The sequence below is a fragment of the Eulemur rufifrons genome, chromosome 17 (genome assembly GCF_041146395.1).
Source record: "Eulemur rufifrons isolate Redbay chromosome 17, OSU_ERuf_1, whole genome shotgun sequence".
NCBI classification, from domain to species: Eukaryota; Metazoa; Chordata; class Mammalia; order Primates; family Lemuridae; genus Eulemur; species Eulemur rufifrons.
Genome location: NC_090999.1, coordinates 47064312 through 47080767, shown reverse-complemented (window position 1 = coordinate 47080767; position 16456 = coordinate 47064312). Strand labels below are relative to the sequence as shown.

The window sequence follows — 16456 nt, the reverse complement described above, 5'->3', positions numbered from 1 at the left end:
ATATCTTTACTTTTCTTATTCTTCTTTCTGTACTATAATGCTTATCAGGGTGACATATTAAACTGATGCACTACTATGAAGTGAGAGGGTTATAATTACAGATCTAGAAATTTAAAAATCATCCTTTTGACATAAGGGTCATTGCCTCTGATCTATGTATTTGACCTATCTACTTCAAATAAGAAATTTCAGATTTTTTCATGTACTATGTGGGAGTTACTGCAGCATAGTGCTTAAAGATACAGACCCTTGAGTCCCTATCCTTGACTTTGAGTTCTGGCTCTGCCACTTATTAGTCATGGAAAGAAAAATTAACCTATGATCTATGATCTATAAAATTAGATAGTCAAAGCTATATCTCATGGGGCTGTTACGAGAATAAAATGGCAAAGTTCTATCTTTAAAAAAAAAAAACCCTCTGCCTAAAAAGACATCACACCTAAATGTAACATAAAACCCTGGACCAGACTGTGTATAAAGGATGTTACTGGGACAACTGACAAAATTGTAATATGGATCATAGAAAAACTAAATTTCCTGAATTTGCTAACTGCATGTGGTTTCTTAAGAGAATATGCTGGCTCTACAATATATACATTAAAGTATTAAGGGCTAAAGGGGCAAAGATGTATGGAGCCTACTCTCAAATAATCAAAAAAAAAATCAATAACGTGTATGGGGGGTAGAAAAACAAATGTAGCAAAATGTTAAAAATTGGTGAATCCAGGTAAAGTACATTTGGGAGTTCTGTGACTTACTCTCACAACTTTTCTGTAATTTTAAAATTATTTAAAAATTATATCTTAAAAATCCAGCTTTGACTCTGTTCACTACTGCTCAATCTGCATTCCCCTCCATTCACAGAAATAATTTGAAAATTGTATATAGTCACCATCTCCCCTACTCCATTCCACTGAGGCAGATTTCCATGTTGCCAGATCCAACAATTTCTCCTTGGCTTCATCTTAATTTCTTCATAGTGCTGAATGCAGGTGACCACTCTTTCACCCAACTCTTTGCTTTGCCACATGTCACTGGCTGCTCTCTGTCAGTCTCCTTTGCTGGCCCCCGTATACCTCAACATCCTAGGTCCCCTTCTTTTCTCTATTTTCATAATCTCACCTAGTCTGTACCATTAAATAGCATCCTCAATTCCAGACTCAAGTACCCAATATCTTACAGGAAATATTCACTTATTTATTACTTGGGCATGTCAAACTTTGCTGGCTGAAACAAACTCTCTTCTCCTCCTCACCCCTTTTTTTTTTTAACAGATGAGGTTCTCCCTATGTTGCCCAGACTGGTCTCAATCTCCTGGCCTCAAGCGATCCTCCCACCTCAGCCTTCAGAGTAGCTGGGACTATAGGCATGAGCCACTGTGCTGAGATCTGAAACAACTCTTGATTCCCTTCTCCCTCCCCCTCAAATCTGCTCCTCCTGCAGCTGCCTATTATCACTAAATGTCATTAGTTTTCACTCAATTGTTCAGGCCAAATATATAGAGCAGAGGCAATAATCTTTATTTCCTTTGATTTCCCTCACATCCCACATCCAAATCAGCACCCAATGCTCTCACAATATACTCTGAATCTGACTACTTTTCACCCCTTCCACTGTCTACCCTAGTCCAGATGGTCTACTGTAATAGATTTCCCTGCCTCATCTTTTGTTCCCTCACAGACCATTCTCTGAGACAAAGCAGCAAAATTGATCTTGTTATTAAACCTGCAATTAAATCATATCTTCCCTCCATCAAAACCTTCCAGTGGTTTCCCATCGTACTTAAAATAAAACCTTACATCCTTATCACAGCCTACAAAATTGTATCGTATCTGGGCCCCTGCCTATCTCTCTGAACTTAATCTCCTAGCAGTCCCCTTTCTTCACTATGCTCCAGTCTCACAGGTTTGTTCCCCAATCAGGCTAAGCTTGTTCCCACATAAAGGCCTTCACTTTCGCATGCTCTTACCCCAAATATTCATATTGCTCACTCCTTCCCCTCATTCAGATTGACTGCTGCCCCAATATGACATTTTAAAAAGGCAATGTCTTCTTCCCTCCCTCTCCACCCTGTTACTCTCTATTTCCTCTCATTGCTTTATTTTTTAAATACTTCTGATTTTCCCCTTTTCTTCATTAAAAAACAATTTTTAAGTAAAAAATTAATGTGGATACTTCTCACTGTTAAAAAAAGAAAAGCAAACAATACAGATGAAATTCAAGCTCACTTCAACTACCTCTCCTAATCTTGGTCCCCTCCCTGGAGGTATTCTAGCATTCACTTGATATGTATCCTTGTAGAGCTCTTCTCTGTGCATTTCAACACACAGGTATTGTAGAAACAAAAAAATGTTTTATTTCTGTTCTATAGCAAATTTCAAAATATGCCCTAGCTTTCCTAGTCATTAAATACAGGTAAATTTCATTATTAATTAGTTTATTGATGAATACAACTTATTTACAATTTTGCACCATTACAAACCATTCATTTAACAAATATTTACTGAGAGCTTACTACATTTAGGACTGTTATAGATGCTGCAGATAAAGCAATAAATAAAACAAAGGGAGTTCAAGACCAGCCTGGGCAGCATAGCAAGAGCCCATCTCTAAGAAAATAAAAAAAATTAGCCAGGTATGGTGGTGCACACCTGTAGTCCCAGCTACTCAGGAGGCTGAGGCAGGAGGATTGCTTGAGCCCCAGAGTTTGAGGCTGCAGTGAGCTACGATGGCACCGCTGTATTCCAGCCTGGGTGACAGAGTAAGACCCTGTCTCTAAAAAAGTAAAAACCAAAAAAGCAAAGATCTCTGCCCTTTTGGAACTTGTATTCTTGTGGGAGGAGAAAGACTAAACAGATTAAAATATATAGTACAAACTTTTTCTGAAAAGGACCAAATAGTAAACATTTAAGGCTTTGCAGGCCACATATGTCTGTCATGTATTTTTTGCTTTGTTTAGCAACCCTTTAAAAATGTAAAAACCATTCTTAGCTTATAGGCTGTCAAAAACAGGCCAGAGGCTCATGGGGCTGTGGCTTGCTGATCCCTGATAGAGTGTGTTAGAAGGTGGTATGTACTATGCAAAAATTAAAATGACTCCAGGATAAGAGGGTCTAGGAGGAGAACAGGATAGAATGTGGTATTAAATGGGGTGTTTAAAGAAAATAAGATCCGAGCAAAGGCTTGGAGGTGAGGCCATTGAGTCAAGCAGATATTTGGGAGAAGTATATTACAGATAGTGGAGCCAGCTAAAGCAAAGGTCCTAAAGTAGGAGGAACATGACAGAAATGTTTAAGATATAGCAAGGAGGCCAGTAACCATAGAGGAAAGCAGTAGTAGGAAATGAGGTCAGGAAGGCAAGGAGAAAGGGGAGTGGATTGGGCAGATCTTGTACAGCCTTGTAGGCCTTTGTAAAGACTAGTTTTTCCCTGAGTGAATGAGAGAGAAGGTCTTAGTTCCTTTGGGCTGCTATAACAAAATACCATAAACTAGATAGCTTATAAGCAATAGAAATTTGTTTCTCACCATTCTGGAGGCTGGGAAGTCCAAGACTAAGGCATATTCAGTATCTGTTGAATGCCTGTTTTTAGCTCACAGACAATATCTTCTTGCTGTGTCCTCAAGAGACAAGGGGCAAGAGATCCCTCTAGGACCTCTTCAATAATCCTATTCATGAGGATTCTACCTGTATGACCTAACTGCCTTTCACATCCCATTTCCTAATACTATTACCTTGGAGGGCAGGATTTCAACATATGAATTTTGGGACAACACATACATTCAGTCAGACCACAGCAGGAGCCATCGCAGGGCTTTGAATGGAGAAGTAACAGGGACTGTCTTAATTTGTAAAAAGCTTAGTCTGGCTACTGTATTGAGAAAATACTGTTGAGAGGAGGTAGGGTAGAATGGGCAGACCAGGCAGCAACCCATTTCAGTAGTCCAACAAGAAATGATGGTGGTGGCTTGGACCAGGGTGGTGGCAGTGGGGAGGTGGTGAGGCATGGTAGGATTCTGAATGCCATTTTGATGGTACAGAAAACAGATTGTCCTCAAAGAATGGATTCGAAGAGCGAAAGAACAAGTGAAGTAAAAAAATAATGCCAAGATTCCTGAGCTACGGAAGGACAGAGATGCCACTGATAGAAATGCGGAAGTCTGTGGGTAAAGCAGGTATTGGGCAGGAAGCTCTGGAGTTTAGTTTTGGATATGTTAAGTTTGATGTCTACTTTTAGACATTTAGGTAGAGATGTTGAATAGGTAGTTAACAAATGAGACTGGAATCAGGAAGAGGGGCTAAAGATCCAAATTTGGGCATCGTTGGCATTTAAAGCCATGAGGCTGCATGAGATTACCAATAGAGTATAGATAGAAACAAATAAACAAATAACAACAAAAATTAAGGACTAGGACCTGCGGCACTCTGACAAGAAAGGCAAAAGAGAATTATAAGGAGCCAGCACTGAGGCAGGAAATAACCAGGAGTGTGTAGTGCCTTAGACGGCAAACAAATGGTTTCAAGGCTAAGGGGAGCAAATAGCTGTGTCAAATGCTGCTGACAGGTCAAGTATAACAAAGATAATCAATGACATGGCATTTAGCAATATGGAGGAATCAGTGTATTAGGAGTTCTCTGAATTATTCTCACAAATTTTCTGTAACTTTAAAATTATTTAAAAATAATATCTTAAAAAACCAGCTTTGACTCTGTTTCCCCTCCACTATTACTCAATTTCTCCACACCCCTCCATTAACAGAAGTATCTTCAAAGTGGTATACAGTCACCATCTAAAGAACCTGAAGAATTATTTCTGTAGGAGTGATGCAGACAAAGGCCTGACTTGGGTGGGTTTACTAGAGTACTGGAGGAGAAAACTTGGCAATAGTTAAGCACAAACTCTTCTGAGAAATACTACTTCAAAAGGAAACAAAAAATTGGGGAAACAGGTGATGAAGTGGGTCAAGTTTTTTTTTTTTTTTAAGATGGGAGAAATAATGGCATGTCTATTTGCTGATAGAAATGATTCAATAGAAAACAAAATTGATGACGTGGAAGGAAAGAAGCTGAAGCAATGTCCTTGGGCAGTTGAGGGAGAATGGGATCTACTAGAAAAGCAGACAAAAACATGAACAGTTAATCTAAGGTAACAAGCAGGAAGACAGTATGTACTGATGCAGATGCTGGTAGACACGGGGTGGTGGGAGTCTGTGCAAAGTAGACACAGGGTGGAGGGAGTCTGTGCAAGGTCTCGTCTGGTTACTTCAATTTTCTTAGCAAGGTAGGAATCAAGGTCATGAGCAGAAACAGAATGGGAGAAGAGATATAGAAGATTGAGGAAAAGAAGACATGAAACAGTAATTTAGAAGAGTGGGAGAGTGAATAGTCTAGGAAAATACAGTATGATCACCAGGTAGCATTAAGGACCCACTTGAAGTTTGTGGTTATGTTTTTTTTTCTGGCCACACCCAGTTACATAGGGGCAAGTGCAAAAAAAAGGCAAAGAGTTGGTTTTAACTAGGGCTCTGATTTTGCCAAACAAGCAAAGAGCAAGGAAGGAGATCCAAAGGAGTGACTAAAATGATCAACCACAGAGTTTAAGTTGAGTAAATTCCACGTAAAAGAGAGTAAAAACATCAAGAGGGTAAGTGGCAGAGTAACAGGATCAATGTGTTGGAGAGGCCATTGGGGTCAGAAGATGGTTGGGGGTGAGACACTAGGAGTAAACTGCAAAAATCAGCAGTAGTCATCACAGAATAGAACATATGAAATAGTAACTATGGACGGACTGCAGTCATTGACAACACAAGAGAATATCACTGTCAGAATGGGTGGCTGAGGTAGGGTAGATAGGAACAGCACCGAAGAGAGGTCCAGGAAATGAGAGGTCAGGGTATTGGAAGGATCAGTTATGTAAATTCTTATCAATTTCAATGTAAAGCCCAAGGTGGTATTGGAGAGAGAAACAGTGAGCCTTTATAACATAACCCAAAGCTGAGGATTTTAGGGAGAAGGGAGAGAAAACAGTCTGAAAGCAGTAAAGAGACTCATGGCAGACAGCTTTCCCATCTCTAGGAACAGTGGTAAGGAAAGCTATGGAAAAAACAACCAAAACCAGCTACAACAGTGGAAGAGAGTTGAGAGTTTCTATTAGAACAAGAAAGTAAAGGGAATGTTTAAGAATAAGTTGAGACTGGATTCTGCAGATGATGGCAATAAATTCCAGAAGGCACAGTAGAAAGACATGAAGAATTGGGGAGGGGTTTAAAAAAGAGAAAGTATAGACCCTTTTATAAATGGAGTGCTGGAGATGAAAGGTGACCTGAAAGTCTGGAGGTTCTCTGGTTACTGACAAAGAATAATTAATCCTAGCACACATGACCCCTCATATACTCATGTAAAAATTTTTCTAAGAAATGGAAACTGCTGGGTCAAAAATGTTTTCACTTTAAAATTAACATAACTGTACTGATTTATTCAACAAATGAACTTCCCTACAACCTTGTCAATACATACTAGGAAAACTTTTTTCACTTTTGCCAGTATAATGAGTAAAAAAAAAAAAAAAAAAAAATTCACTGCTTTACTTTGCATTTTCCTACTGGTAAGTAGAGAATTATTTCATGTTTATCACCTAGTTGTATTTCCTCTTCTGTGAATTTGCTGATTTTAGAAATTGAGTTGTCTTCCCTTTTCTTACTGATTCATAGTGCTTTAAAAAATCTATTTTATTCTGCAGAATAAATAATGGAACACAGAAATCAGTGTTCTAAATTCCTCATTTCAAATCTTTCAATGACTCTTGCTGGGGCAACACAGGCTCAGAAGGTTCTCTCTCCCCTAAATTCCTCTCTACTATGTATTAGAGGTTGTCTAATTAAGGCCCACCAGTTAAATGTGGCCATACTCATTAGTTTCCCATCTGTGACTGCTTTTGCACTACAATGGCAGAGTTGATATAGCCCACAAAGTAGAAAATATTTACTATTTGGCCCTTTACAGAAAAAGTTTATGGACCCCTGCTCTATACCTTTCAGGACCCCTGAACTGCTTAGAGTTCCAAGAGCAAAGCAAGTCTTTATCTTTGCTTACATATTCCCTGAAATGCTGCTCCCATTTCCCCAAATGCCTCAGACATTCCCCTCAACTCTCTTCAAAGAATCTATTATTGGCCTGCCCTGGTATCTCCACAGATTTATATCATAAAAGCTTAGATTACACTTATAGCACCTATTTGTTTACATATCTCTTTCTCCACTAGTATGTAAATCTCTTGAGGACAAGAAATAATCACAGCACTAGTAAATGGCACACAAAGTCCTTCATAGGTTGCTACCTTTCTCATCATTTCCCCATTCTCCTATGTTCCAGCCCAAATAAACTACTTATATTATTTCATTAAATATTTTTCAAAAACGTAATTTCTAATTACCAGCATAATGATCGATGGTTCTTAAATTTTATGTTTATTTAAAATTTTGGTGGGTACCACCCATTCCTTATAATGTATTTAGTATATTCATGATTTGCTAAAATACTTCTCTTCCCTAGTAAAGACAAAAACAGTGGAATCTTCCCCTTTCTGGGATCTACCTTTTCATCTCTGGTAGGATAAAGGGACTTCACTGATAAATTGATTTACTAATGGTTTCAGAATCAACTGTAAATTGCAACTCTAATGTGTGGGTTTTTTTTTTTTTATTTTAGGGTTTTTTGCTCTAATTTTCAGTATAAAATTAATCTATACCTTGTAGGCAGTGTTACTCTTATCTGGAACATTATTATTTTTTCCTTATTTCCCCTTAAGACTTTCATTTAGGCCAGGCACGGTGGCTCACGCCTGTAATCCTAGCACTCTGGGAGGCCGAGGCAGGTGGATAGCTCGAGGTCAGGAGTTCGAGACCAGCCTGAGCAAGAGTGAGACCCCCCCTCCCCCCCCACGCGCACCCCCCCCAGTCTCTACTAAAAATAGAAAGAAATTATCTGGCCAACATATATAGAAAAAATTAGCCGGGCATGGTGGCGCATGCCTGTAGTCCCAGCTACTCGGGAGGCTGAGGCAGTAGGATCCCTTAAGCCCAGGAGTTTGAGGTTGCTGCGAGCTAGGCTGATGCCACGGCACTCACTCTAGCCTGGGCAACAGAGCGAGAGTCTGTCAAAAAAAAAAAAAAAAGACTTTCATTTACCAGGGATTTTACTAAGTATATTTTTCAATTTAATTATGGACCTTTTCATTTCTCTTAGGCCCAAATTTAATCAAATTTGATAGATTTCTTTGGTTTTCTCTCCCCTATTTGTGTTAAAATTACTATTAAGAGTGCTGCACCCACAAATACTCGTGGCATTCATTTTAGAACACAGTTTTATGTATTTGTTATCAATTATATCTCATCCAGGTATAGGAATTTTTTTCCTTTTCTAAAGTGTATGTAGAAAGTTAAGCCTTATCTGGTTTAACTTTGTAACTTACCCATTCATTATTTTCAGCTCAGTTTCACTATCTCAATAATGCGGTCTCTGATCTATAGTTGTGACACTACGAGATTCTGAATATATATATGTATGTTACATAAAAGTATGCAAATAAAAGAGCAGGAGCTTTGCAATCAGGAAGATCTAGATTCAGATTCAGGCTTGAATATTGTACAAAGTATTTACCTATCCCTTCTCCCATCAATAAAATGGAAGTAACTCCCATGTATAACACAAGGCCATGTTAATAAATGACAATAATGTACCTAAAACAATATATACTAAATGCCTAAAAATAATGTCTTGCACATTACAAGAAAAAAAAATGTTAATTCACTCTCTACTCCCTCCTATCCCAAGCAACAGGAGCAATAAATACTATGTTGTCTCCATTTATTTTAAGTTCATTATTAAATTCCCTTAATTAGTAAAAGCAACTTGGCAACATGGACCATGAACTTTGGATGTTCACATACTTTGATTTAATATTTTCACTTTGGGGAATCTATCTTAACAATCTGAAAAGCAGAAATTGTTTTATACACAAAGATGTTCATTGCAGTGTTTCTTATAACTGAAAAAAATTTAGAAACTGTTTAATGACAAGATAGTCACACAAACATTATGCAATCATTTAACAATGCTGACAAAATAATTCAAAAGCATACAGAAAAAACAGAATACAAAATTATTCATATAGTAAAGTTTTAATTATGAAAAAAATCCAATAAACTCAGAAAAAATATTAGAAGGAAATGCACCAAAGGGCTTACAGTAGTTATCATACAGTCCTGGTACTGGTGATTTGCATTATTTTATGGTTATTTTCTATAGTTTTCTAATAAAATTAACAAGGATAGTGACATTGCTGATAATAGCAGTTGTTATTTATGGAATACTTACCACATGCCAGGCCCAGTTTTAAGAGCTTATTGTATTCACTCATTTAATCCTCATGACATTATGAGATTTAAAAAAAGTGAGATTAAGTAACTTGCCCAAGGTCACACAAACAATTACAGAAGGTGCCAAAATTTCAATCCAAGTTGCCTGGCTGGCTCTAAAACGCCTATTTTCTAAACTACACTGAAGTTTCACTTTGTTTTAAAATTTTAACCATTAAAAGGGTATATATATCAATCCAATCCTTGTGGTCTTCACAGTTATCAGCTTTCTTTCAGTACTGAGTTCACATATTTGCTCTGCCACCGAGTGCCTTTTTGGAATAAGATGTAGCCACCATTCCCATACACCTTCTATCTACTACACAAAATTCCAAGACAAATATGCATCCCCATTTCCAGTTTCAATAGCTCATTTGACCACTGACACTCTGGAACTCTAACATTCTTACTTATTACACCAGTGGACAATACTTCAAGGAACCCTATCTAGCAATGGAGGTCTTGGAGTAAACCAATCAAACCCGGTTTCTACAATCTCTCCTACACTATCACCCAGCCACAATATAACTACAAACCACTGTCACCATTTGCTATGGTTTGGATATGGTTTCTTTGTCCCCACCAAAACTCATGTTGAAATTTGATCTCCAAAGTGGCAGCATTGGGAGGTGGGGCCTAGTGGGAGGTGCTTGGGTTGGGGGGCAGATTCCTCATGAATGGCTTGGTGCTGTTCTCTCCTTAGTGAATTCTTTCTCTGGCTCTCTCAACTGGATTACTTCTCATAGGAATGGATTAGTACCCTGAGAATAGGTTGTTATAAACCCATGACCCCCTCAGGTTTCCCACACTTTGCGTGGCTGCTTTCACTTGACCTTCTCCAGTGTTTGATAAACACACAGCACCAAAAGCCAACCAGATGGCAGTGCCATGCTTCCTGCAGGTCCCAGCCTATAGAACTATGAGCTAAAATAATAAAGCTCTTTTCTTTATAAATTACCCAGTCTCAGGTACCCTTTTAGAGAAACACAAAACTGACTAAGACACCATTCTTGCAAACATCTGTCTTCCATTGTGAAGTTCAACCCCTCTACATCCCGGGAGATCCCTCACCTGCCAACACTCACCAGATATCTACCATGGCACTTGCTGAAAAGGACCAACTAAGAAAGATCCTCAACATTCGGGGAAATTTCACTGTTTCTGATCCCTCCTCTTTGAAGATGTTATTGTTCTCCATTGTTTTTGAAAACCTCATCAGTTAATCAATCATTTTGCTTCTTTCAGCTTTCTTACCCTTTTACAGGTATACCAAACTGTTTTGAAGGAAACAAGATCTTTTTGGCATAAATATGCATTCAAATATCAATCTCAGGAAGAAATATTCATAATTTATACCCTGGTCAATAAAAATTACTCCCACTTACTGCTGTGCTCCTCTCTGCAGTTTATATTTGATAAATTTATTTCATTACATATGTCACTTGGTTTGGCTTCTTTTATAACCAGATTTCTTACTTTTAAAAAAAAATGTTTGCAGAATCCAATATGTTTAAAATGCAAGAACTTCTTCTAAATATAGGACATTTACATTTCAATGCAGTTCATTTACGGCAATTAGAAAAATCGAGCTCATGTGAAGGCTTTAACATTACATAAATAAACCACAGTCATAAAAACAAAGAATATAACAAGTGTTGATATGGAAAAATTTACAACCAGAATCATATATCATATTTTACCAAAATCTTATTCTGCTCACATTATATAATGGAAAATAAGCCACCTGAGAGTGAAGGTAGAATTGCAAAAAAGATTTTTATAGATATTTCAGTGGGAGGAATTTAATAATTCCTGACTAGGACAAAGATGCAAAAATCCCAGGGCAGAGGCCCCTTTTACAAAGGAAAAAGAAAATGGAACACTAATACTTCACTAGGTTCACATTAAATTACATGAAGTAAAAACTGTACTGCCAAACTACTATGCATTTATGCCAGGGAGTAAAAAAGAAATCTGCACCTTCAAACTAGTATTTCCCTTTTGCAGTTGCAAGTTTTCAAGTTGGTGCAGCCATTCTTTGGGAACGATTGGGGTGTAGGGTAGGGTAAAAGTGGAAAATGGGATCTTTTCCCAAAAAACTGAATCCTTCCCTTTTTCACTAAATATAACTTATTTACCACTTTAATATGAAAGCTTTGATATAACAAGGAAACTTAAAATCCAACAGGAAGTTTTGTTATCCTAAAAATGCGCACGTCAGGACAGCCATTTTACAACCTTCATTTCCAAATACCTATTACACCATGTATCTTGAATTTAAAAAGTACCTTTTAAAAAAAGTAGCACTTAGGCACTCATCATTTAAGTCACTGCTGTTCCAAAGCAGGACACTTATTAAGCTTAATAAAACTGTCAACATGAATTTGTAGATAGATTCCAATTTCAAATTTCTACATTTACATCTGCTGTTGGACCAAACTGATTAGTGATTAAGATAATGGACTTAAAACTGTAAGCAAACCTTGCAACATTCATACTGACTTTTAAAATCAGTAAACAACACGGGATCATTTTTAAAGGAAGAAAGCCATTTTCCAAACACTTTGATTGTGGTAGCCGGTCTGTTTCTCAGCAGTTGTTCCCTGTTGCGGATACACGAGGGAGCAGGGATAGAAGTGCAAAAACCACAAACCCACGCAAAACTCACAGTTACAAACATTAAAATTATGTAAACATGTCGTAAGGCCCAGAGGCCCCAAGGGGAAAGAACCGCCGGGAGAAATAGATCAGCAAACTGAATGAGAAGACGATAGCTGGTGTGTGCACACGCGGGACACCGGGCAAAGGGGACCGGGCCAGGACAAAGACGGGCCCGTTTCGGGCAACGCCCGACAGTGCCCAGAACCGGCGGGAAGCAGCCGTCCCAGGGCAGCAGACTGCAGCACCCGGGGGCCCTCAAACGCTGCGGCTCAACAGGCGGGACAAAAGCTCCCCCGGCCATCAGATCCTTCCCTTCCCACCGCCCCTAACCGTCTCCAGGCCCTGGCCTCGGACACCTGATGAGCCGCCGCCGCCTGCCCCCTACCCGGGTCCTGCAGTGAGCCCGGGCCGGCAGCTGTTGGGCTTAGAACCGCGCCGCCGCCGCCGCCGGGCTCCAAACGGCCGGGCGGGCACCGGGAAGGCGGACGAGCCCGGCGGCTTCCCGCCTGGCGCGTCAGGCAGCTTCGGAACTCCCTGCCTCTGCTCCCGCCCCTCCAGTCCGTGGCCGCACACTCTCACGCCACCTACCCGGTCCCACACCATCCCAGAGGCCTCGGGCGCTCGGGCCTTCTGCCGAAGCGGCGTCGCCTCCTGTCCGGGGCCTGAAATGGCTGCGGAACAAAGAGAACCTGGGCTCCGCCGAGCGCTGGTCCGATTGGCCGGGGGGCGGGGCCCGCCGCGGGAACATTCGGCGGCGGTCGCCTTGGCAACGGCGGTGGGGCTGGGAAAACTGCGGCCTGGGCCCGCGGGGTCCGCCGCAGCGGTTTCTAAGTGGGCTCTGCAGCCTCGGGCTTCGGCTCGTCCCGGGGCTCACAAATGCTCGCGCCCCCTGCGGTCGGCGCGCTGGCCTGAGCCTCTGGCTCGCGGCCGCAGCCGCTGCAGACGCTGCCTGGCGCGGTGGGGCAGCAAGCAAAATGGCCTGCAAATATGGTTGCCTAGGGGCTGTGCAGAGCCTTCCTAGGAGGACGACCCTGCCCCAGCCTAACTTCTGTACCCCTGCATAACCCCCCAAGTGAAAGCCGTGCCCTGGGCGCCTACTCAACACGGAACATATCCCACAGTAATGCAGTTCCAATGTCTCTGATAAAAAGCAGAAATGGCTTCGGCAGATAGATGTGGGCGGACGGCTGCCTGCTTAGTACAAAATAGCCTTTTGAAGTATGCTGTATCTAGCATATAAACTATAGTTAAAATCAAATGATTTACAAAATTGTCTTATGTCTCCAGGTGTGTATTCATATAAACCTATATTTTCTTGCTCTTCGAAATAACAAGCCCTTCTCTCCTTAACCGGCCATCATGAGAAATTAAAATGTCTTCTATTTTCTGAACGGTAAATAATTCAAAATGGGAGAGGTAGACGTTTTTATACCTCTGTAATAATAGTAATGAATAGATAAATATCAGTTCCCTTCCCCATATTATTCATATATAAATTTACTGTATATAAATATTTAAAATTTGCATAGCTAGGTGATTCTTATTTTCTAAGGTGATGATGCCGGTGATAATATTCCTCACATGTTCAATCAAATGCCAGCAGTTTCGACTATCTTACTTGAAAGTGTTGTATATGTTTTGAAAATGTGTAGCCATTGTTGTCTTCCAGGTATATTCTAGATAAAATGACAGTATCTAATACTAGAAGATGTTTTTTAATTTTTACTAAGACAGTTAATTTGTTAATAAGCCTATTAATTTTCATTGGTAACGATAACCATTTTACAGGAACAACTAGTTTCTCTAACTTAAATTTTGAGACTGAAAGGACCTTTTTTATCAGTGGGAAATTGAACTTAGCAAGGGAAAATATTTTAAATAACTAAAATACGATTTCAACATTTTCTAATGTTAATTTGATAGCAATCGGATACAGTAATGTACATCAAAAAGTAGTCCCCAAACAGGAATAGGTTACTAAAAAAAAATTTTTATATAAACCTTCCTTAATAGTAGGTTAGTATATCTGCAGGAATGTTTTACCCAGAATAAGTATATTTATTCAAAGAACAAAGAGGGCTTATTTCTGCATTTGAAAAGTTAACATCGTGGAATAGGGATCTGTACAAATCAGGAGATGTGTGGTATTTGCATTCTATTTTGCTAAAGGAAAAAAACAGGAATATTTTAAAAATCTGAAGGATTAGCAAATAATGACAGCTGTAAGAACTACTAAGTAATTAGTAAAGAATTCACTTGATTAATAGTTTGAAAATAATTGAAATGAATTAGAAAAAAAAATGAAGTATTTATTGTGAGAGGATTTATCAACCAAAATCTTTTAAAAGAAAAAAATCTTGATTATCAGATATTGTAAAATTAAATTATGCAAATTAAATATTCTTTTGTAAAATTTAAATGACAGCAAATGAAAATGTTAATATATAATAGGTCTGTGTTCAATAGAGATGCTTACACAGGTAGCCCTTTTGTCTCACCTAGGTTAAATTAAAAACACAGGTTTTAAACAGTAAATTTTCTTACCATGAACAAGGATTTCTTAACATGGCTTATTTTATTTTTCTTTTCTTGTTATGGTTTCTCTTTGTACAGTTTGCACATATAATAGCAGCTATCTAGTAGTATTTTCTCTTTATACCCCAATATAATACCCCAATATAATACAATTCCCATTTTGTAAAATTTTGAAGAATTGTTGATATTTTTAAATGACTTATACTGAAATTAAAAATAGTAAATAAACTTTGTTAACTTTAAAATCTGTTATAGATCTCTTATATTTTTAATTTTTGTATTAATTTTTTCTTAGGTGAAAAATTGAACAAGATAAAAATCAAGAATGTTAGAAGTAACAAAATAGCATTTAAGGAAGAAAGCATACCTATAAACTTTCACCTAGGAAGGAAAAGGTGCTTACTTTGTCAGATGTAGCATTGTCAAAACAAGTGTGAAGCTTGGACATGGAGGACCTGTATGTAAGTGCTGGCTTTACTACTATGATTGCTTAGTTTTTTGAGCTTTACTGTCTTAAACGGAATTAAATAAGATAAAGTATATAAAGAGCTCATTAGGAGAATGCCAGGCAGATTGTTAGAGGGCAATAAATGAAAGTATTACTAGGCATTAATATAAATAAAAGAACAGATGTATGAGAAGAAGTGGCTACAGGAAAAAAATAGGCCTGGAAGTCCAAAAATTGTTAAATAAATATCTTTAATAGGCAGTTGTTGGTAAGAATATATAAACTCAGTAAGGATAAGTGAGGTAATCTTATAGATACAGGCAAGCTTCTAAAATACAGGGTGTCCCAAAAGTCACCATACATAGGACAAATTTGAAATTGTAGCTAAATGTACCTTTATTTACAAAATTTGTCATAAATAAAGGTACACTTATGCACAATTTCCCATTTGCCCTATGTATGGCGACTTTTGGGACACCCTATAGAATACTTCTGAGAAATATTGTTTCTATTTATACTTCTGGAAAGACATGGGAATTCTCATTATATTATTTAATACTAGGCAGTTTAAGGAATTGCCATCCCATTGAAACATCCTCAGGTTGGCATTATGGAAAAAAATTTTTTTAAGTAATTATTTAGAAGAATTTAATTCAAATGTTGAACGAGGGAAGTTATAGCCAATATTCAAAAATATGTAAATAATCTATAGGTATTTCTCATTTAAAGTTAACCCAATATATAATGTTTGAATTTATAAAAAATTTAAATTAGGGAGTTATTATGTACTGGGAAAGAATTAACTTCACAGTTACTTTAACTATTAATACATTCTAGTGATTAAAATATGATTCTATTTATAAAAAGATCTAGACTTTCACTTTTGGGAAGATGGAGTAGACATACTTTTCCCTATTCCTCCCAATAAGTTCAACTGAACATTCTGAACATTCTATATAAAACATGTGTAAGAAGATTCTGAATGGTGGAGAGGAGACAGATCAGCTAGGAACCTTGGGACTCAAAGAAGAGCATGATGGTTCTCTGGGTTTTGTTTTTGCCTCAGACATCCCAGACTTGAAACTTAATAAGTCAGCCAACCTGGAAACACCACTAGCACAGACAAAAAAAAAGAAAAAAAGAAAGAAAAAAGCCCCATCAAAATATGGCTCTCTCTAGCTGAAGGGGCAGCGTAGCAGACAGAAAAGTTTTAGACAATAACTGCTTACTCCAGCGAAAAACTACATGAAGAATTGTGACCCCACCCCACTCATGGCAGCAAAGGCCTAGTGGAAAGCCTAAACTCCCACCCTTACCAGGCTGTAATAAGGTGCCACAGCCCCTCCTTCCCAGGGTGGTCAGAGAAGTCAAGTAGGGATCCAAGACTTTGACCACTAT

The 16456-nt window shown here is 38.5% G+C and overlaps 1 protein-coding gene across 1 annotated transcript in view; it reads right to left on the bottom strand.

Annotated features, from left to right (window-relative positions):
• TNPO1 (transportin 1) overlaps positions 1–12723 on the bottom strand; it is an 87277-nt gene extending 74554 nt beyond the window's left edge. The window contains exon 1 of the mRNA XM_069492121.1: positions 12664–12723. Coding sequence (XP_069348222.1) covers positions 12664–12678 — 15 coding nt within the window. The 5' untranslated portion in view covers positions 12679–12723. The remainder of the gene's footprint in view (positions 1–12663) is intronic.
• Positions 12724–16456: the final 3733 nt, after the last annotated feature.